We start from the raw sequence: 23,141 nt of genomic DNA, 5'->3' as shown, positions 1-23,141 counted from the left end.
CTTAGAATAAGAACAGCAAAAAATATTTTAACTAGCGGTACTTTAGTGTAGACGTACAGATTGTACGAACGCTGTATAAAATGGCGGCTTTACTTTCCTATGTGTAAAGTTAATTATAACTGAAGTATTCGAAGGCTGATACTGTCTTAGTTACTGTTAATATACAATACAACCCATATAAGTATTTTAGCTAGCGGTACTTTAGTGTAGACGTACAGATTGTACGAACGCTGTATAAAATCGCGGCTTTATTTTTTTATGCGTAAAGTGAATTATAACAGAAGTGTTCGAAGGTTGTTAGTGTCTTCGCTTTCTTGCATGAAAGTGCAAGTATTCATATAGTTTTGCTGTCTGCTATAAATTTACAATGCGATCTTAATATAATCATTGAAAGTAGCAGAACTTCAATTTAGAGGCTCAGATTGCACGAAAGCTGTACAAAATGGCGGCTTTAAGTTTAGTTGTGCGTGAATGTTCAGATAGCTGTTCTGGACACGCAGCTAACATTAGAAAACGATAAAGGAGCATTTCAGCAAGGAATATGCGTTACAGTAAATAACGAAGTGCGTTTCTAAAGCAAAGAGTAAACAGCGTCTTTACTGTTTTATGCATAAAGTTAATTGTGACGAAAGTGGCCGAAGCCCGTTAGTGTCTTAGTAAAGTGCATGTCTAAAAAACGACAATAGCAAGCAAATAAAATACAGTGTGTTTTGTGCGCTCATATCAGTAGAGAAAAAGGGCGCATGCATACTTCCATGTGTGAGGGTTACGTGTATGCATGCTTGTGTTAAGGCTAGCGAGAATGTTTGCGCGCGTTAAGGCTAGCACCTTGAGGATGTTAGGGCGCTTTAGAATAGGAACAGCAACGATATGTAAAGAGACATTTCCTATTAGTGTCTTAGTGATTCAGCATGAAATTGCAAGCGCGCATATAGTTTTGCCGTCTACATGAAATTTACAATGCGATCTGAATATAATTATTTTAACTATTGGAACTGTAATTCAGAGGCGCAGATTGTACGAAAACTAGTATAAAATGGTGGCTTTAAGTTTAGTTGTGCTTGAATGTTACGGTAGGTGTATTGGGCACGCAGCTAACATCAGACACACAATTAAGGGGCATTTTAGCAAGGGAAAGGTGTCTTAGTAAATAACGAATTGCGTTTTTAAAGCATAGAGTAAAAAAATGCCTCTCCGTACTTACGTTGTTGACATGCAAGACGGAGGGAAGAGAGGGGAGGGGGAGGAGAAATGAGACACGGCGGGAAGGGGAGGGGGCGGAGCGGGTTAAATTAAACAAACAGAGGGGAGGGGGGAGGAGACACCTTGAGGATGTTAGGGCGCTTTAGAATAGGAACAGCAACGATATGTAAAGAGACATTTCCTATTAGTGTCTTAGTGATTCAGCATGAAATTGCAAGCGCGCATATAGTTTTGCCGTCTACATGAAATTTACAATGCGATCTGAATATAATTATTTTAACTATTGGAACTGTAATTCAGAGGCGCAGATTGTACGAAAACTAGTATAAAATGGTGGCTTTAAGTTTAGTTGTGCTTGAATGTTACGGTAGGTGTATTGGGCACGCAGCTAACATCAGACACACAATTAAGGGGCATTTTAGCAAGGGAAAGGTGTCTTAGTAAATAACGAATTGCGTTTTTAAAGCATAGAGTAAAAAAATGCCTCTCCGTACTTACGTTGTTGACATGCAAGACGGAGGGAAGAGAGGGGAGGGGGGAGGAGAAATGCGACACGGCGGGAAGGGGAGGGGGCGGAGCGGGTTAAATTAAACAAACAGAGGGGAGGGGGAGGAGAAATGCGACACGGCGGGAAGGGGAGGGGGCGGAGTGCGGCTGAGGGAACTGATGTGCACGCGCTTTTAAGCTCAATGCGCATGCGCATTGAGCTTAAAAGTCACGGGCACTGCAAGGAATCGCCACGATTCCTTGCAAGTTGGGTAAAGAGTGGATAAGTCCCAATACTCTCGCTTGCTCGATGCGCATGCGCATCGACAGGCGAGACCTAAAAATGACTAAAAAGAAGCCTCTCTGCACTTTTGTTTACTCCAAAGCCCTTCTGCACCTTTGTTTACTATTGTTACTGAACGCTTGACTTCAAAAAAAGCATAAGCGGCGACAAGGATTGTTATAAACTGGCTTTAAAAGAATATAAAGCTATTAAAACACTCAATGTTCCTTTTAATGCCATCACATTGCTGAGGCAGCGAGTTCCTCGAGGGAGATTTAAAAAATATAAAATGATATCTGAACCCGATAGCGCATAATTCGACAATCACTGCAATGCGGATCTATGTGATAAGTTATTTTCTCGTTTTGAAGATAAGATTTTTGGGATACGTGGGGGTCTTAAATCCTCATCTTCTGTTGTAGTTACGAAATGTAGTATGTCATGTTCTTTGAATAATTTGGGGCCTATCTCCCTGGCTGAAAACTCAGCAGGCTTTGCTACAATGTAAATCCATCTCCCCCATTGACCGGGCCCTCCTGTTTATTTAGGTTAGCTGCTGAAGCTACCACTCCAGTTCTCAATCAGCTTCTTAACTACTTGTGAAGTTTTTGTTTGATAAGAGAGGACTAAAGTTATCTCTCTTCTTAAAAAAATAATCTGCGAATCCTTCAACATTTTCCAATTATCACCCATTTCTCAACTGCTTGCTGTTATTTAAATGTTGGAAAAGTTTGTTAATATTATGCTTTCTGACTATTTGGAGGCAAACAGTCTGCTTCACCGAACTCAATTGTGCTTGCGCAGCAGCACAGCCCTCAAACCGCCCTTCTTGAGATGATGAAAACGATTACATTTGCGTTAAATGAAGGTAAAAGTGCCACCTTGATTTTGTTTGCTCTATCTGTGGCCTTCTGTACTGTGTCTCACTCTATTCTACTGCATTAGATAGCTGAAATGGGAATTGATGGTTCGGCTTGGGGCATGTTAAAAGCTTAGCAGGAAAACAACAAGATATTTGGCTTGCACCCTATTCTTTGTGTATTAGAAGATTTGTTTTGGGGTGCCACAGGGCTCTTCTTTGAGTCCAACTCTGTTTAACATCTACATAGCCCCCTCAGCTAAACCTCCCCCTGGAATGACTCCTGATGGCCCACCGCACTCAGCCCAGCACAGGTGCCCACAAACCACGCACGCAACCAGGGCCGGCTTTAGGGCAGTGCGATGGGTGCAGCCACACTGGGCGCTGACCTGTGGAGGGGGCACTTTGACGTCAGGAGGGCGCTGTGTTTAGCAATATCTTATGATAAGAGAGATGAGGGGCACTTTTGCAGGTGGTAGAGAGAGATTCCGAGGATGCGGTCATGGCAAGTGGGGGCGCCAAAAGCGATTGGTGCACTGGGCGCCACCAGCGCTAAAGTCGGCCCTGCACGCAACATAGGAAACTTCGTTGACAGTCAACTAACAATGAAGAACCGTCTCCTCCGCCTGTTACCACACCCTCTGCATGCTACGCAAGCTCTTCAGTTGGATCCTCATCCCCACCAGAAAAACGATTACCCAGGCCCTCATTGTCAGCTGCCTTGACTACGGCAACACTCTCTACCCTGGTACAACCAAATATCTACTCAACCACCTACAGACCGGCCAGACTCTGCTGCAAGACTCCTCCTCAACCTCCCCAGGAGAACCAGCAATGCACCACACCTCAGAACCCTCCACTGCCTCCCCTTACACAAACAATGTCTATTCAAGGTCCTCACCCACGCCTTCAAGGCCCCCAACAACATCAAACCAGCATATATCAACCACCACCTGACTATGCACCGTCTCACCATAGAGCTCCACTCTGCCTCCCTCGCCCCAGCCCAAAGCACCCCTCTGCATCTGCCAAAGCCACAGAGGAGGTCATTCCTTCTCCTACATAGCCACAAAGTCCTGCAACGACCTTCTCCTCCACTTGCGCACCTGCCCTTTACTCACAAAATTCAGGAAAAGGCTCAAGGCATGGCTCTTTGACCAGGGACAGGAGAACCCAGCGCCTGGAGACCCCGGGGTGATAAGTTGTGCTTTACAAGAACCACATGATTGATTGATTGATGATGGTTTGAGGTCTGCCCACCTTCAGCAACTAGTCGTCGCGGTATGGGAAGACTAGTATTTACAACTTCCAAAGATGGACTGTGACCACCACCATCACTTTTGTTTAACATGTAAGGCACACTTGAAAGGTCAAAGAGATGCATTGAGAACTGAAATTGCTCATGGCCTACCTGAAACTACAGGTAGCGCCTGTGGGACTGCAGAACACAGATATTGAAATAAGCGTCCTGTAGATCCATTGCCACCTTCCATTCTCCAGGATCTAGGGCAAACTGAACTTGGGCCAGAGTGAGCATCTTGAACTTGCTGAAGAAGTTCAGAGGGTGGAGATCTAAAATAGGGCAAAGTCTTCTCTTGGGACAGAAAAGTCACCTGCATAGTGAGAGATGTGCAACTCGGCTCTGGGTGCTCTGCAGCAAAATCTGAATCCTTGGTACCAATTTTTCCTCTTGGGCGAACATGGATCATGCATGTGCGGGTGACCTAGGTCTGTCGCACAGACTGCGGTCTTCTTAGACCAGGATGGGCACTGAAAGGGTTATTCTGGTAGTGGTAAAAGAGTTACTGCCCTTACAGAGAGTTGAGTAGCACAGGCACAGTGGTAGCAAAATACCGTTTTGGTAACAGTGATCAGTTCAGTGAACAGCCCTTTTTACCGGTTTCACTGACATTAGGCCAACCTGCCCACTCATGTAAAGTTCCCCTGCTGTGTACCTAACTCAAACTTGGCCTACATCATGTTAGTATGTAGCGCTGTGCAACACGCATGTGGTTGTGTGTACTCTCTGTAATGTATGTATGCCTCTGTGTGGTGCAGCACATGGGGACTGTGGGAGCTGTCAGGTTCCCTTGTCCAAGAGAGCTTGAACTTTCGCTCACAGAATGGACAAGGGGTTCTCTGGAAAGCGTGATGCAGGAAACATTTTTAGAGGGGTGGATAGTGTCCGATGTATTGTATTGTATGGTAATTGCACTTATATAGCTCTTACTACCCCATACGAGGCGTTGGAGCACTTTTTCGGCGAGTACCACGCTACTCCGGGACCCATATAGGATTAATGTTGAATTAGTATAGTGAAACATGCAAGTTCATTTTAAGTGGTGGATAGGTTAGTCAATTATAGTTTAGTCAGTTATTTGGATTCGGCTTAGGAAAGATAGCAGAATCTTGAAGCACGCTACTCCGGAAACCCATAAAGGATTAGTGCTGAATTAGTATGGTGAAATATTAAAGTAATTTGAGTGGTGGATTAAAGTTAGTTATTTGGAGTGAGAAGGGTAGTGGAGGGATAAAAGGGAAGAAAGGTTAGCATTCATGTAGCACCTGTTACCCCTGATGGGTGTTGGAAGCGCTTTTCTGTCTAGTAGAACGCTACTCTGGAACCCATAAAGGATTAGTGTTGAAAATTAGTATAGATAAGTATTAAGTAATTTGAGTGGTGGATATGTTATTCAGTTATTTGGACAAAGAAGGGTAGGTTGCGGGATAGAAGAGAGAAAGAGGTTTGTATTTATATAGCGCTTGCTACCCCTTGATGGGGTTTTGAGGAGCTTCATTGGTGAGTAGCACGCTACTCTGGAACCCATAAAGGATTAGTGGTAAATTAGCATAGTGGAATATGGAAATTGAGAAGAACCCATAAAGGATTAGTGGTGAATTAGCATAGTGGAATATGGAAATTGAGAAGTTAACATGTTAGTCTGTTATATTTGATTGAAAAGGATAGTGGAGGGACAGAAGAGAGATTTTAAAAAAAACTGTTTTTGAGGTCATAGCAGTAGGAGGAGGCGTTTGGATATGTTTAAAGGGGGTTTCGAGGGAAAGATTCAGAGGGAAGCGTTTATAAAGGTTTTTTTGCGAATCGGTATAGTAAAAAGAGCGGTCAGATGATGCAAGGAGGGGTAGAGTAGGAGAGAGTCTACGAAGGGTTATTTTGGGGATCATAGTGGTATGGGGTTTGGGATAGATGAGAGAGTAGATGTAGAGAATATATTGATAGCTGTATAGCGTGAGAGATAGGGTAGTGCATTGGAAAGAGTAGTAGAAAGAAGTTTGAGATGAGTCAGAAGTGTGGATCAGAGGATATATTGAGAGAAGTATAGGCTGAGAAATAGGGTAGTGCATTTGAAATGTTAAATTAGAAGAAAATGATAAATATATAGATCCATAAGTACATTGAAAGTATATAGATGCATAGAAGAGGTTATATATAGATTAAACATATTGATAGAGGTACAGGATGAGAAATGATGCTCTGTCATCCATGGAGTGTAGTGGATGAATAAATCTCTTATCAGGCAGCCATACACAGCTGAGGGCGAAGGAGGCAGGGAAGCAGGGGTTTGGGTAGATAGTTGTCCCGATGGTCCTTGACATGCGGCTGGATCCCTGAGATCTGTCTCGAAATTCCTGGTCCGTTGTTGCTGAGGCAAAGTTCATCATGGCATAATTGTTGTGGGAACAGCCGCGTGGGCAGTACTAGTTCGAGGGTGCGCAATATCTCTCTTCTCTCTGTGAATCCTCCAGGGCTGGGTCTTCCTTGCCTCCAAAGAGATGTATGCAATCAAAGGGCATATCCATCAAGGATTGTTGGACATCACTGGAAATAATGTGTGAGTAAATCCAAGTGTGACACGAAAGCACCATGCTGGTACCAAATGTCGTACCCAAGCAGTCAGTGGTGTTTAGGCCTGATCTAATCACGTACTTTTCTGCATCCTGGCCATCATTGCTGATTTGTTATATGTTGGCCAGAAGGTTGTCAGGGACCGTTGGCAAGATCTTGGCCCCATGTCCCATAACACATGCAAATAAGACCCCAGGAGTCAGCTGGAATTGATGGACCTGAGGGCAAGCCAGGTGAACAAGAATATGCATTTATTTATTTATGCCATTTATAAGGCGCAGCTGTCACAAACTGGTATCCTGGCGCTAAAGCATGTAGGTGGGTACACAACTGCCAAAATGTACCCATTGGGGGGGAAGGCAGGGGCAGGATTATTTAGGAAAAAGCCAGCTCTTTAAAGCTTTCCTGAATTACAGCAAAACAATTGCAGATCTGAAGGATGGCAGCAGCTTGTTCCAGAGTTGGGCTGCTTTGACTGAGAAGGCCCGGCCCCCTTGTCTTGCCTTTTGAAACGTATTAATACAAGCTAAGTTTGTAGTGCTGGAGCAAAGGAGTCACCCCGGAGCATACCCCTTCAGTCTTCGTTGTAGAGGCACCTGCCCAGTGCCCTTTAATGCCTTGAACACAATGCATATTGCTTTAAAGACAATCCTCTGCTTTAGAGGCAGTCAGTGCAGTTCCTTCAAGACATTAGATGCTGAAGATCTGTGAAGTTTGTTTAAGGCCAGTTGGGCTGCTGCCACTCTGACTCTATATAATCTGTTAAGTAGATAGTCAGGAGCCACAAGTAGCAAGACATTACAGTGGTCTAATCTACTGAGTACGACGCTATGCACTAGAAGCGATTTAGCTTGAGTAGGCAGCAGTGGTAGCACCTTCCTGAAACTTACTAAAAGTGCAAAATATGGACTTGCCACTTTTGTGACATGGTTCTCCAAAGATAAATTGTTATCAAAGGTGACCGCAAGTTACAGACTGCGTCTGATTGCAGCAGCTCATCTCCAGATGAGAGGGGCCAGAAGTTAGAAGGGAGAGTCATGAGAACCTTGCTTGCTGAGCAGCAAAGAAATTCTGTTTTCCCCCATTTAGTTTGAATGAATTTGCATTCATCCAACTGAGAATATCCAGCATGCCGTTGTGACATGCTGCTACTGCCTCATCTTGATTATTATTAAGGGACAAAATCAGCTAAGTGTCCTCGGCATAGTTGACCAAACTAATGTCATGCTCCTTTATCAAGGTAGTAGGTGGCCTCATAAAAATGTTGAGTAGGACAGGGTTGAGATCTGAGTCCTGTGGTACTCTCTGTTGCAGCTTTTTAAATTCAGAGCAGTAGGGGGACACGGATACAGCCTGACATCAGTCTAATAGGTAGGACTCCATCCACTTTAATGCTGTACCTCCAATTCCGATTGAATGTAAACTAGACAAGAGCACTTTATGGTCAACCATGTCAAAAGGGGCCAAGAAGTCGAGCATGATCAGGACTGTTGACTGCCCACTATCTATCCGCATCTATACCTCGTACAAGCCGACAAGTAGGGCTGACTCCAAACCATGCCCAGGTCGAAATACAAATTGTTCATCCTCAAGGAGAGAGTAAGATTACAGATATTGTTACACATTTCAACTTACATATCGTTCCAGAATCTTTACTGGGAAGGTGATGAGTGAAATGGGCCTATAGCTACTCAGAAACACGGGATCAGCTCCTAATTTCTTCAAAAGCGGAGTGACAATTGCTTTCATTCAGACTTGAGGTTCTACACCCCTCTTCAAAGATTGATTGCACACCTGCAGTGTAGGAAGAGTGAGCTCATCTACCAGCTCTTTCCATATCCTCAGAGGTTAGGGGGTCCAAGGGAGATCCAGAGGTAGTGGCCTGGTTATATCTAAGACGGTCTCCTACGAGATATCATCATGATTGTCACCAGAGTCCTTAAGGGTTCGATAGTTTTGTAAAGCTCTGGTCACCAGTAGCTCCGACAGTATCTCTGGATTATCTGCAGTATTCAGATCAGGGGATGCCGTCTTAACTGATGTAATAATGTCCTCCAAAATCTTGCTGATATTTTTATCAAAGAAATCAGCCAGATCATCACAGAGTTCCTAGGAAGATGTAACTTCTTGCTTTAAGCAATCCAAGTCTGTTAGTCCCTGAAGAATTTCAAAAACCTTTTTGGCCCCATTGTTGGCTGCAAGAATATTATGAGAATAAAATGGCTTTACCGACTTCTCTTTTATAATCACCTACCACACTCTTTAGACACTTTCTATCTGCATTGGAATAACCACTAGGACATTTGCCAATATGTATCAGCCTAACACTTCCATGCGTTACAACTCCATGTCTTGTGGGGTGTATGGCTCATCCTGCTGGTGGAGGCCTGAACATTTAACCCTTCCACTACAGGAGAAAGAATTGGCCCCCTGAGGCTGGCTTATGCCTTCTGGCTATTTGTTTATTAACTGGGGTACAAGATCCTAACTTTGCCCAGGTGCCCATAGTGTGCCCATCAGTGCTTTATTAAAGGGCAATAAAGGCTCTTGGAAGGTCTGCCATGGTTGCCGTACCATTTTTAGCACATTTACTTTTACTTTGTATGATGGAAGTTGAAGAGCTAGCTCTCCTTATCACCAGGGCACAGAAGGGAAATTCCTCAGTGGAATGACCATGAATAGGAGAACTGAGGTATGAGTCTGGTGATGTACCAAAAACACTGGCCTTCTGTAGGTCAACAAAAAGGTTCTCAGCATCACATAACTGAGCATTGTCAAATGCATCATTGTGTAACTCTGGGTGCGAAAATCTGCAATGTGGCGGAAGATTATCCGATTCCGAATGAGGATCAGCTGGAGGTTGAGAGGGCCATACTGAGTGAGATCTCTGCTGATGATTCGCCTCAGTGTCTGAAAGGAATATCGGTTCCTCTTCTGCCTTAGCAGAACGGTTTGAAACAGGTCCTTTACACACTGGAAAAAGATTTCAAAAAATTGAAAGGTTTTGCTCAATCAAAGGAATGAGCTCGGTATCAATGCCATTGAAAGAAAGGAACTAATGTCAGTGCATGGAGGTGCCGGCTATGTAGGGTCCCGGCATCACTTTCAGGATGGGACGGAACGGATACGGAGCAGCACAATGGCACCAATCAATGTGCAAGGGAATAGCTGAGAAAAAATCTCTGGATCCAGTCTGGTGCTGGGGAGTATTCACAGGGTGAAGAATCTGCAGTTAGAACCATGAATATGGTGAAGCTCAAAGATGAAAGAGAGTCAGGTTTTTACCAGTGCCTGACAAAGCATTATCACTATCACCAATGCTTTCAAGATGACAGGGCCGTTTTGAAGCTTATCATAACAAAAACTCTGAAGAACATTTGAACATATCACTCAATAGGAGACACTGGAGGACTGCTTAAAAATGTACTGCGGAAAGGCTAGACTACCAAATACTCTATGGGCTAACAAAGATCTACAAGCCAAGGAAATCCTTAAACTCTCAAGATAACTTTAGACTCTCCATTTACAAACCAAAGTTGATAAGGGTAAATATATGATGGATTAGGACAATATATTCCATACTTCAATGAAAGTCACTTCTCATTTCCCACGAACAATCGCTCAGGCTATTTTCATAAAAAAGTCGACTTAAAACATCAACCACTTAAACATCAAAAAGCTACAATCAATGATGCACTTCATCACCCCACCCTTTCCTTTTCCGCTGCCAATATCTTTTACAGACCCCAAATGAAATGTCATTTACTTGCCTCATCATATAAATCCCCTAGAATTAAGAAATCTTTACAAGAATTAAACCGCATTTGCAGATCAAAACAGGGTTCTACGTAAATCTTACCTTCCCTAACTAAAGCCGAAGCCTTTATGAATAGCATTTTAGTTTTAAATAATTTTTCATATTTTATCATTTGTGTTGTTGTTGTTGTGTGTTATTTTATGTGAATCTGTGCAACATAGGCTTGTAACTCGAAGCTTGTTTAGAATAGATCATTAAAACTTGGATAGAAATAGTGCAAACCTGGTATCTCCTAATTAATGGCTGTGGTGCGATTTAGATCACCTCCCCAGCCACGTAGAGGTATTTCTTTTCTCACTACGTCACTCATTATGCCATCTCTATATGACACATGATATCTTATTGTATAGTGCCGTATTAACTATTTGTACTACTTCTGAGAGCAGGCACCTTTCAGGTCTAACCATATTTGGTTGTGTGCATACTGTTGTAACACAATGATAGTGCCGACACTGTACATTCTACACTAAGTGCATCAAGTGTATCACCATCGTAATAATGCTTGTGATTCCCTAACCGTATTCAAACTGAATTCCTGCTAGAACAGAACTCTTCAGCATGTGGTTAGAGTGCTACACTACCTGGCAACAAATTGCTAAGCAACTGAGCACAAGTGACAGGCTGCAAGGTAATGTAACCAAGCAACAGGTTATCAAGTACCCATACACAACAACACTGGGCAACCTTATGCAGGTACAAAGGCTGTATCAGTCTGTCACTCCGAGTGAGAGAGAGAGAAGAACCATCTGCATTCCTGGGATTTATACCCATCGCAAGGACCTTTCGGTTAATAACCCAGTAGCACAGTCACTTAAGTCACATAAAACTAAGCAGAGGAGTTTCACATAGCTCAGTAGGTCTGAGACCAAATGTAGGCAAGGATTTGAATTAAAACAATAAGCCTTAAAGAAAGCTAAGTTTGCACTGTTGTCTAAATTCACATTTCTTTGGATGTGTCTGAGCAAGAATGTGAAATACATATAAATGCATTAATTAACTATGTCAAAAATGTTCTACTCTGCAAAAGAAGGACCTTGAAATGTACAAAGTAAAGTCAACCCCGCTCATAAATATGAAAAGGGATTCCTCCTCCGTTAAAAATACATATTACACCCAACAGAAATATTTAAATGAAACTAAATATTTCAAAAAAGCCACTATTAGCTAAGAGCATGGCACTGTTAAGTTGAAAACATAACAGCTTCACATAAGTCTAAACACCACCACCAGCATAACCAACCATTGATCAATTCCTCACCACAGCCATCAAACACGACATGTTAGAAATACAACTTCATATCTAACATCTGACAGTTTCAATACAATGAACATAACTCACATTTTCTAGCAGTTTTCCAGTGCCTTACAACAGCTGTCACATTTACCAATACACAGACCACAGCCATTAATCCAAGACTTGAAAAAGAAAAGCACATCAAAAGGTCTGGAATGACTCATTTGAGAACGCAGATACAAAAACGAAACCCCACTATCAGCCACATGTACACACGTTTTTGCCTGTTGCAATAGGGCCAATTCGCAGAATAAAGATTTGGTAACTTGTTAGCAAATCGCAATTCGGGTTTTGTGATTCGGTATTAGGAAGGGGTTTTTCAGGGGCGTCCCTTCCAAATAGCAACTTGCTGTGCCATGTACAAATGTTTTTTGACCAAAATGCGGTCACAAAACATTTACTTTTTAACACCAACGGAAAGGGCTCCCCAGGGGACCAGTTATCCCTTTGTGAATGCATGCGAAAAAGGTTTTTAAGAGCAGGCGATGGGCCCAGGGACCGCAGCCTACTCTTAAAAACTTAAACTGAAACGTTTCATTTTTAGGTCGAGCCTAGGCAGAGCACATGCACGGTCTGTCGACATGCTGTAATCAGTCTGTGGGCTTTATGCCCACCCATAGGCTAGTTCCTTTGTCACTCTTGTAATCTTTGTTTCTATTTGTTTCTGGCATGCATTTTTCATGCCTCCTTTCGTGTTTATCCCTCCCCGAGAGCATCAACCAAGTGCGATCTTCTTCCACTGGTTCTCTTTATTATGTATTTGTGCAACTTTTCTTGTTTTTGCGGTAGCACTGCAGCCACCACCAATGACTAGCTTTCTTCATCAAGCGTCTTTTTAGTTCGAGCCTAGGCAGCGTGCATGCGCTGTCTTCAAGACATTTATTTAATATTTTCTGCACAATCCGCTTGTTTTAATAACTTTTCTCCCTGCACTCTGAAGCTATCGGAGCACTGGCTTGAACCTGGTTCCCTAGTTTCAAAGTTTGCCGCATTAGCAATTACAGCATATCCTTTTCATTACCTCGTTCTGCCTGCTCCCAGCCTCCCCCCTCGCACCAATCACAGCATGTTGAGTCTCAAGTCAGACTCTAACCCTATATTCCCAAGCTTCAACGCCCTCCCTAGCTCCATTATTTTTACATCTCGCCACTAGCCCTTGTTCTTTTAAAAGCCAACCCATGTGGCCACCTGCTCCCCGTTATTTTTTTTAAACCTGCTCCTGCTTTCCGTTATTTTCAATCCGCCCACCCAACGGCGTTGGTTTTGATCCTCTTGCTTGGCCCCCTTTGTTTCCCACTCCCCTCCCTCTTGTTTATTGGGCGACTCTGAGTTGCATGAACTTTGGGCATGATGAGTATGTACGAGGAAGTCTGAGACAGGGGCTGAGGATGCGTCATTTCTACAACTGGGAACCGTGCTGGTGAGTAAGGTAATATGGGCGGGTTTTGTCTTGGTTGAACTCAACCGCACTAGATCCTCTGCTGCGCCACCCAGGCTGTACCTCTGTCAAGTCTGTAACATGTGATTAACTCCCTACTGTTGTACAGTCATTCGCCCGGTCCCAGGCTCTCCCCACTCAGAGCACCACAGCACTCTACAACCGTCCACGGGAGACATGTTTACAAAATTAGTGGCTTGAATGAGCCTGATTCGGTGTGCGGCACTTGCTTCTGATACTGCAAGGGAATAAGTGTACGAAACCACCCCCTGAAGTTGGGTGTGAATATATTTCCATGGGTGTACCAGTAGTGCAAAACTCAATGAGTGCCATGTTAGATTGTTTGCGCACCCACAGGCAGGGTTAAGTTCATATAGTTCAGTGTCTAAGTAATTTATGCACTGAAAACTAAGAGTCCGTAAATTTATTAAAGCAGCCTTTCCTGTATAGTTTTGCAGCCATAGTATATCAATTTTGCATCTCAAGCTAAAGTCACGATATTTGCAGTAATACTCATGGTGGCGTTGCAGAATACAGTGTGATCGGCGAGTCTCAGAGATGCGAAGCTGAACACATTAAAACAATGTATGTTTTTGAAGAAATCTGCGTTGACAGTAGTAAGTAAATCATGCAAGCCCACCACTTTTTTGTATTGTTTACCCAGGATCCCAGGAAAACACAAAAATTATTCTCTCTTTTTAGCTAGCATGTGCAAATGAATGTCTGATTAGCTTTGTGTCGCTGCCTCACATACCCATCATTTAAGTTCTCCGCAGCAAAGCAATAGCCTCATTACGCGGACTGATCAATCCTTACAGCCCAGTCTGCAGCAGGCTGCTTTTCCTGCCGCTTCATGGAGTACACTGAGGAGATCTCTAATGGCAGCAGCGCTAATTTGCGCAGGATTCACGCACTGATCAGTGACAAATAATTCAGTGCTCTGCCCAAATCAGTTTGCAGGCGGAAAACTTGCCCTGAGCCTGCTTCCTGGCTGGTTTATTTTTTTCGAGCTCTGAACTGGTTCACCTTAAAAAATAAAATAAAATAACACAGTCCTTGAGAATACTTTCATCCTTCCAACATGGCCAATAAGAGTAACGTTCTAGTTGTTGCAATGCTCTTAACACACTTTTCCAGGTTACATACAGAGACTCTAATGCGACACGTTCAATTGTACATCACTGAAGTCATGATTGTATAATTGAATTCAACTGCATAATGATGTGAGTTGACTGCCTGATTATTTAACCCCTGATTACGTTCATATATAGGGGAATGCATACCGTAAGTCCTGATTACAATTCACCACTAAATAATGAGTCAGTCTGCCAAATAAAGTTTACCTTAACACATTTGTACTCCAAGCTCATTTATTCAGTTTAATACCAACAAGCCTATTTTCATGTTTGCGATTCGATGGGAGTACTATTTTCTTTATTCTTTGAGGTTTAATCTAATTAAGACTTTTGCTTCACAAATTAAGATTTATAAATACTATTTAGATTGTATGATTCACTCCTAGTTTTTAGCCAGCGCATTCGCTGTCGCTTTGAGACATGTTGTATCTCATCTATGGGCTTCAAAGACGCCCACCATTTTTCCTTGGTTCTTCTTTTATGGCGTTTGGAAATCCTTGCTTTTTAATGGGGCATTGGCTTTATTTGACCCTCCTTCTCATGTTTGGTTCCCTCCCATGAGCTCTTTCATTGCTGTCTATTTATGTTGGTTTTGGCAATGCAATTATTTTTTCCTGATCTCAGCTATTGCTTTTGGAATGCTGTGTTTTTTCCTCACTTGATGGCATTAGGAATTTTTCGCTTTCTAATCCCAAGGTCTTCAGCACTCCAGACTTCCAGCACAGTTAATATGAGCCCCTCACGCTTCAATGTTGCTTGCTTATTAAAAAGCGTTCATCCGATAGACCGTTTTTCAACACATCAAAAGTTGTATGCAGCAGCATCACACACAATCTCACTCTACATAATTCCACAGCAGTTGATACCATTTAATTGCTATCCACATAATTCCACACCATGCCACATATTTCCACTACACAAGTCCACACCACACAATTCCACAACAAACAATTCCAATACAACCCATCTCTACATCGCACTTCCACCAACCCTGTCATCTCTCTCCCACAAACCCACTCTCTCATTTTACAGTCCCACTACACTGCTCAGCTCGCAATTCCACTGCCTCCTCTCTTCCCTCTCTCACACTCCCTATCTCCTTTCTATACGGTCTGCTCACACATGCCACCTTCCTGTACCTCCTCGTGCTGTGCACTGGTCCACCTCTCGTCTACCCGTCCCCCGCAGGTGCCACTCCCATTCATCCCTCTCTCTCTTTCTCTATATATATATCTCCCTCATACTCTCTCTCTCATGCACTCTTCCCTCCTCTCTCATATTGGTTCACTTCAGGTCTTTGAGCACAGTTTCTTTCCTGTGCCTTTTCAAGATTTCCGTCCCATAAAACCAGGTTCTCTTCTTTGGGTGTCTTCTGTGTACACAGATGCACCTTCTTTATGCGTCTTTAAACTGCTCTCCTCTTCTTTCTCAAACACTCTTTCTGCTCCTCTGTCTGGAGTTCATTCACCACTTCATGCAGAAACTACCTACCCCTCTCTATCTTCCTTTCTGTGTAAATCTCACCCCTATCACCATGCCAAATAATTCCACTACACACCACACAATTCCACCCCACACAATTCCACAACTAACAATTCCAATTATTTCCACATAATTCCACTCCAAACCACATACATCCACTGCCAACCAAAACACATGGGTAAAAGACATTGTCATTTACAATGCCAATAGCACTAACTCTCGCAAATGTGAGACCGATTGCATTGCAAATGCTTGTTGTTTTAAAAAAAAAAGTTGCTTTATTTAAAAGCTAACACAGACATGCTGGTCTGCTGTCCACAGCAGGCCACCGTCCCTGTGTTTTTAGGGATTCCCAATCGGTCGCAAATTACGACCTACCTCATGAATATTAATAAGGTAGGTCCATCTGTGACCTACTGGGAATCGCAAATGAAATTCAATAGAGCTTCGTAGATTTATAATTACAATTTCCAAATTGCAATTTGCATGGAATTGCAATTCGGAACAAGCAATTTATATATGAACACGTGGCCCTAAATCTGCTATTATTCAGCACTCCTTATGACAAATTAGAACACAACAGTCTTAAGAAATAGTCGCTACCAGAAACACAGTCCATCATTTTCTTCTTTAATGTAGGGTCTGGTGGCTTAGTGGACTGTAGGGGCCTGTGTTCAACCTCGTGGTCACAGATTCAAATATCGGAAAGGGCCACTCAGACTTTCATCCTTCTGAGGTCGGTAAAATGAGTACCATTGAGGTGGGTAACACTAAGCATCCGTTATTCATCGCCAAGATATCCTTGGGTGAACGTGCGCTTTACAACTGCACATGTTATGTTCTGATGAACTATATACAAAATACTTTACCACTTACTTTAGACCAGCACAGAAAATACCTCAAAATTACTCATCCACCAAACATTTTCACTGTGTGCATATAAACGCTAATGCACAATAAAATACATATCCAGTCTCTACTGTAGCTATGTGGATGGCACACATTTATCACTGTCTTGATTCCACTAATGTGTGGGTTTCTTTTATTGATTTATGGTCTTGAAAATTGGGGATTCTATTTCTATTCATTTGTGAATAATGCCCTCATACCTGTAAGCAGTTCAAAACGCTTTCTATCCACAAACTAAGCATGTGGACTCAATCATGTCCAATTGTAAAGAAATGGTACAGTATCCCAGATAGCACCCAAGTGATCACAACTGCCAATGCATTCTCTATAGGGACAAACAAATGCCACTGAATACAAACCATTCAGAAATATCCTCAGGGCTCGTACCTTTAACTAGTTACTGCTGGCTCCTTAATTCTCTTTCAGAAATATCCTGCAGGAATTCAGTTTGCAGTGTTGTGCTTTACACCCTGCCTCAGCCCCATATGTAATATTACATATTTGTAATGGAAGAAAGCTACTGGGAGAGAAGTGATGCATAAAACCCTTCAATAAAACAAACACCAGCAAAGCCAATCTCATCTATTTTTTGGTGAAGCTAAAAGAAAAAAAAAGGGGGTGCGATGACAGCACAACAGCCATGTCATTTTGTAGGTGTGTGCATGCATAATGACGTGTGCACGCACGCTTCATTACGCATTCGTCATTACACATGCACATCTGCAAAATGACGGTGCCATTTTCTTTTTTAATTTACTGATCCGAGATGGATCAGAAATAAAAATGAAAAAGAAGCAGCTGCTTTAATGCAAAAAGGTCAGCAGCAATGTGCTGCCTTCCTTCCCATCGCCTAAATTAATTAATTCTTTAAAAAAAGATTCATTAAAAGATTGTGGGTACGGGGGTAACAGAGGAGCAGGTGGGGAAGCATCGTGGAGTGGGTATGAGGAGGGTGGAAGCAGCATACGAGGGAAAGAAACACGAGAGTGGGGGGAGAAGCCGACTAGCGAGAAAGCAAATTGGAGTGCTGGGGACAGAGAGAAGCACAGGATATAAAGCTTGCAATACGCAGAAGACACATAGAGAGCACCGGATAGACAGGTGTTTGAGGGGGAGGAAAGCACATGTGGGAGAGAGCCGGAAAACATATTCACTCTAATGGAATGCTTAAGCAAAAAGAAAAAGGAAGTTCCATATAAGTGAGGAATGGAAGGATAGAAGCCAAGCAGTCAGAGATGCTAGAGAGACTCTGCTCCAGGAAAGAAGTGAATAAAAAATGGACACGCAGAAGCATGGAAAGCAGTTATAATTACAAGCTTTGGCCTTTGAGGCCAACTTAGGCCTTTGTGGCCTACTGGATTTGCCATTGGTTTTTAGCGATGCTGTGCAGCATAGCTAAACAAGCATTGGCATAGCCAATAGGTCTCGCTTTTGAGATCTTGTAAATATTTAGTTTTGCAGCACAATATCCTTGGTGCAACAACATCACCTGTTGCATGGCTAAACCTTGTACCTTATAAGTGTTTAGCCATGCAACAGTTGATGTTGTTGCACCAAGGATATTGTGCTGAAGTTATCCAGCACAATATCCTTGGTGCAACAACATCAAGTGTTGCATGGCTAAACACTTATAAGGTCCCAAAGGCGAGACCTATTGCCTAAGCCAATGCTTGTGGTTGAAACGCCAAAGCAATCGCTAAAGGTCTTTTTGCCTTTGCAGGGCATGCACGCTGCATAGGCGAGACCTAAAAACACTGCCAACTGGAGCCTTAGGGGTGCCTACCAGGCCGGGGCAGTGCCAATGCATTTGCTTCCGATACCCTGCAGAGTCCTGCTTCCTCCTCCGGCTGTAGTTAGTGGCTGTACTTTTTGCTTTATTTTTGTTGTTGATCTTGGTGCAGTAAAATAGGATGTGTCTGAGGTAAGGGAGGGGGTGCCCTTAGGTTCGCTGGGGGAGGGCTGGCTCTTTTTGTGCTCTGTGTTCAGCAGGCTGATGCCATCCGTCTCAGGACACATCAGAAATTCCAGGCTGCTGCTCGCAGAGGCTGGGCATTTGTATTTCAAACACAACATGGCATTTGATCTGGCTGCATAAACTTGAGGGGGCCAAAGCTTCACAAAACCTTTCAGAGCTGCGCATGTTGCAGGGAGAAAAATGATGGGGAGTTAAGTTCAGCAACACGCTTCCGTTTCAGCCACGGCATCATTACACCATCTATATCCAGGCAGATGTGTGTGGTCCTAGGAAAAGGATGCTGCTGGGCGTGGTGCTCCGGTTAAGGCGTTGTTATTTCAACAGTAGAACCACTAGAGGGAGCCCGAGCCAAATTTGTCCAACTGCGCCTGTTGTACATTAATAAAAACACATACGGTTTGTGATTTATCCATATCAAATAGCACAAAAAAAGAAAGGAGCTTGGGGGGAAGGGGTGGGGGTAAAGGTGTCTTCATGTAGCGTTGTACGTTTCCTTCCATGGTGAAAAGTGTAAGTGAGCTATAAAGCTGTTTCCTTCCTGGCCTCGGACACCATGTAGGAAGCCTCTCTGCCCCTCTGCCCCTCTGTGGCGCCCCTGATCTCTTAAAACCCTCACCAACTGCGTAGGACCCAAGTGAAAGAATCAGGAATGTGTGAATGACTCGTAGTTCGATAAATAAATTAATGGGCAATTTAATGAATTCACGATCAGATGAATGAACAAGTAATTCAATTAATGAATTCATGAATGAATGAGTTCACAAAGGATGTCTCAAACTCCACTGTTATTTTGCTTGTGAAATAACGATTCTTTGACATTTGTAATTCATAAATAACTAAAGAATATAGCAGTTTCTGTAGCACTTGTGAGACTCAGAGCACATTAATTTGCATGTCTAATTCATCACCCTGTTTCGGGTGCATTGCTCTCAAGTAAGCTGATGCGAAGTGTGAGAAGTTAATAGAATCCTGGATTCTGAGCTCACACGCCAGTGATTCCGGTCCTTGCCGTTCTTGACTAGTACTTGGAAAGTGAGCCCACAAGTGCCAGAATACAGCTTGGCGAGCGCCAGAAACTCTGCAGCCCTTGAATATCTCACACCTTACAACTGGAGACCACATATGTTGATTTACAATTGCTTTAAGGCTCTAGTGAACAAGCATTGGCTGTGCAAGAAAAGTAATGCCGCCCAGCCGCGAAAGTCATCGCGATCACGGTGAAAGCGAAAGTGATTGCTATCGCGATGACGCACTCTGTACTCGCAAAAATGAAATAAAATAAAAAAATGCGAGTGCTGACACAAGTGGTGCGCGCGCGACGATAAAAAGTGCTGTGAACATCGCAAGCGCTTCTGCTCGTAATAGCAAGCTGGTCGCCGGCAAGGTAGCACTTTTGAAGCAGCTACTAAATGTCTTGCCAGAGTAGCACATGCGCGGGCTCAGGCGAGACCTACAAAAGAAAAGGCACGCACACCACACACTAGCTTGCCTACAAAATGGTATAGATGTTATTTTTAATTACTCATTCGCATTGGATCGTTTAATAAAAAGAACATAAAATTGTTTTTTCGAAAGGACGTGGAGAAAGCAACATGAGAGGGCTGTGAACAGCATGGGGGGACCCACATGGATTCCTGGGGGAGGGAGAGGCCCGGGTGGGGCTGGAAAAAAGCAAATGGGTGAGAGAGTAACATGGAGTGCGGTGGGAAAAAAGTCAAAGGATGAGTGAGAGCAACATTGAACCGGATGGAGAAGCACATGGGTAAGAAAACACAGGTGTAACAAGCACATGAGGGCAAGTCCATCAGAGAGGGGGCAGGGATAAGCACACACACAGGAGACAGCAACACATAGGGGAAAAGAGAAACACTCTGGGGACACAGCTGGAAAACTAAGGCTTTCTCATGGGGAGCTCAAAAGTGAGCAAAGGAATGACACAAGTAAATTGGCAATGCTCCAGAGGAGGGACAAACACCAGATGGACAAGGCAAGCTATTTAATAAGAAGCAGCGAAATGAGTTTCAGTAAATCCAACCAATGCCCGCAATATTGTCATTCGAATCAGACAGGTTTTCTGCATTGTGCGCTCGATCAAAAAAGCAAGTGAAGGAGAGTGATAATAAAGTCAATTAATGGTAAGTAATGGGCGGGTGAACTGTAAGCCCCTGTAATTTCTTGGTAAGCCCATAATAGGCTTTTTGTACTCAGATAGTTTGGGTTGACTAGTAGGCTCCACCTAACCTCACTGAATAAGTGCACAGTGTGAAACATTCTCAATACGCATGCAACTCAGCTCAGAATTCCAGTAGAGACGTGGTGACTATAGATATATTAGCTCTATGTGCAATTTGCTAATATATGAGGCCTTTTTCAGTCAGAGCCTTTAGTTTTTACTTAGCCGCATATACTAGCAATTATACACATTGTGAAAGGAGTATATATATTTGTGTGCAAATTATAGGCTTATTTTACACAAGTTCTTTAAAGATACACAAGTTAGATGTTACTTTTGTGTGAAATTCAGAAATCACTAATTCATATGTCCGCATTTTTCAATGGTGTATACTGCAAAGTACCGAAGACAATTGAGAGCACACCAAAATCGATACCTGCTGCCTTAAATCATCTAATCAACTTCACATATTATTATTAGAACATCTTCTAACAAAATATACAATAAATTATATTAAAACAGCTTACTGGAAACTGCCAAGTTTGACTGCAACAGGGATGTGAGGGAGCTGAGCTACCCACTTCAGGGTTACATCTTGGTAAACTAGCAGCATGTTATTATGGTTTCCCACCAGAGTGTTCACTGTTCCTTCAGACACTGTGGGATACATACAATAAAAATAGTAATATTAAAGAACTACAGGAAAAAATTCCCTTATTTTTATGCGTTGCATTATTTAGAATGTACATTTATCTTACAAGACACAACCCTAAGGAAAATACATTCATTTGAACACAGAGCATATAAGAACTTAAAATACATTAAAAAAAATCTAAAACGTCAATTCTGTCCCCACTTATGTTGCAATGAAACGTCACTAGTAGCCTATAGCAAATGTAGTGGAAACTGTTATCAACATTTAGCTACAGATTGTTTTGCACGTACTTTTCTATGCCGACCTCATGCCAATTACACTATCTGTTAGAGATAACACTCCCTCTCTGATCCCCCTTCTCCAATATGCTTCAGATCAATAACTAAAGGTCTGATCTGCTGTCCGAGACGGACAGAATGGCTTGAGAGTTAGATGAACTGCTGTGAGCTCCTAGACTGGAGAGTGAGCACCCCATTCCAGCATTTAGGCATCTGCTATAATCATCCGGGGACAATTACCATTGAAATGACACTCCTTGCAGTAGGTTGTTGCTTTGCACCACCAGGCTAAATATTGTCTTGCTGTTTGAGACAATTTGAGTTTGTCCTCCCCGTTGTTTTTCTGCAGAGCCCAGTAATTCTCCCAAACACATATTTTAATAGCCTTATATTACGTTGTTCATGTGGTACAATCACAATCCATGATGGTATTAAATTCACAGCGATTAAATCTAACGGGCCGTCGGATTTGGAGACCTCATGAAAAGTTTAAACTTTTTCCAGATTGATGATACTCAGTCCTCCGAAGGAAACATTCTTCCTTGCTTTGAGTGCAGAGTCACTCCCAAGTAAATCAGGGACTGTATCAGAGTTAGTGTTGGTTTCTGGTCATAGATTAATTGGTGAATCGATGAAGGAGTCAGATTGTGCTTTGGAGCTATTATTTTAGTCTGATTGCATTGCCTGCTTTCAGAAGCTAATCTTCATGGTTGATATTCTGGTGACGTGTGAGGGCTGCTGCTAGTACCATATATTTGCAGAGGGTCCACGAAATGGCTTTAGACAGAACGAAAGTACAGCATACTGGAAGCGCATCTTTTCCCACCAAAGAAAACTAAGAAACTTTCGGTGCTTCTTTTTGATTGTGGTTTGGATATATGCATCCTAAAAAATCGATCACACACATCCAACCTTCGGTCCTCAGGTGAAGAAAAATGTAATGTAATGCCAATATACTAGATTTTTCCTATCTGATTCATTTATTAACTAGGCATAGGTGTTGGATAGGTCTAAAGTCCCTCCTAGGGCCTCTTTCTGATCAGGAACTATTTGATTAGCTGCCCTTCTCCCTTTGGAGATAAGGGGCCAATTCTATTGCTTTCTTTATCAGCAATGGCTATCTCTTTGCCCAAAGTGGCTAGTTGGTGTAGACTGCAATGGTGTGGTCAGTGGTTGTGCTTTGAAACGAAGCGGTTATCCAACCTGGACAATTGTTTAAGAACCATTTGTTGCTTGTTATTCTTCACCATTTTTTCTTTGTGAGATAAAACCCTCCAAAGGAGTT

At 42.8% G+C, this 23,141-nt stretch overlaps 1 protein-coding gene across 4 annotated transcripts in view; it reads right to left on the bottom strand.

Annotated features, from left to right (window-relative positions):
• BBS9 (Bardet-Biedl syndrome 9) overlaps nucleotides 1–23,141 on the bottom strand; it is a 2,055,975-nt gene that overhangs the window by 1,573,843 nt on the left and 458,991 nt on the right. For all 4 annotated transcript variants that reach the window (XM_086964810.1, XM_086964812.1, XM_086964809.1 and 1 more), the window contains exon 9: nucleotides 21,451–21,580. In XM_086964810.1, coding sequence (XP_086820936.1) covers nucleotides 21,451–21,580 — 130 coding nt within the window. The remainder of the gene's footprint in view (nucleotides 1–21,450; nucleotides 21,581–23,141) is intronic.

Source organism: Lissotriton vulgaris, chromosome 4_1 (genome assembly GCF_964263255.1).
Source record: "Lissotriton vulgaris chromosome 4_1, aLisVul1.2, whole genome shotgun sequence".
NCBI classification, from domain to species: Eukaryota; Metazoa; Chordata; class Amphibia; order Caudata; family Salamandridae; genus Lissotriton; species Lissotriton vulgaris.
Note: the sequence above shows the minus strand (reverse complement) of the source record. Positions and strands in the feature narration are given on the sequence as shown.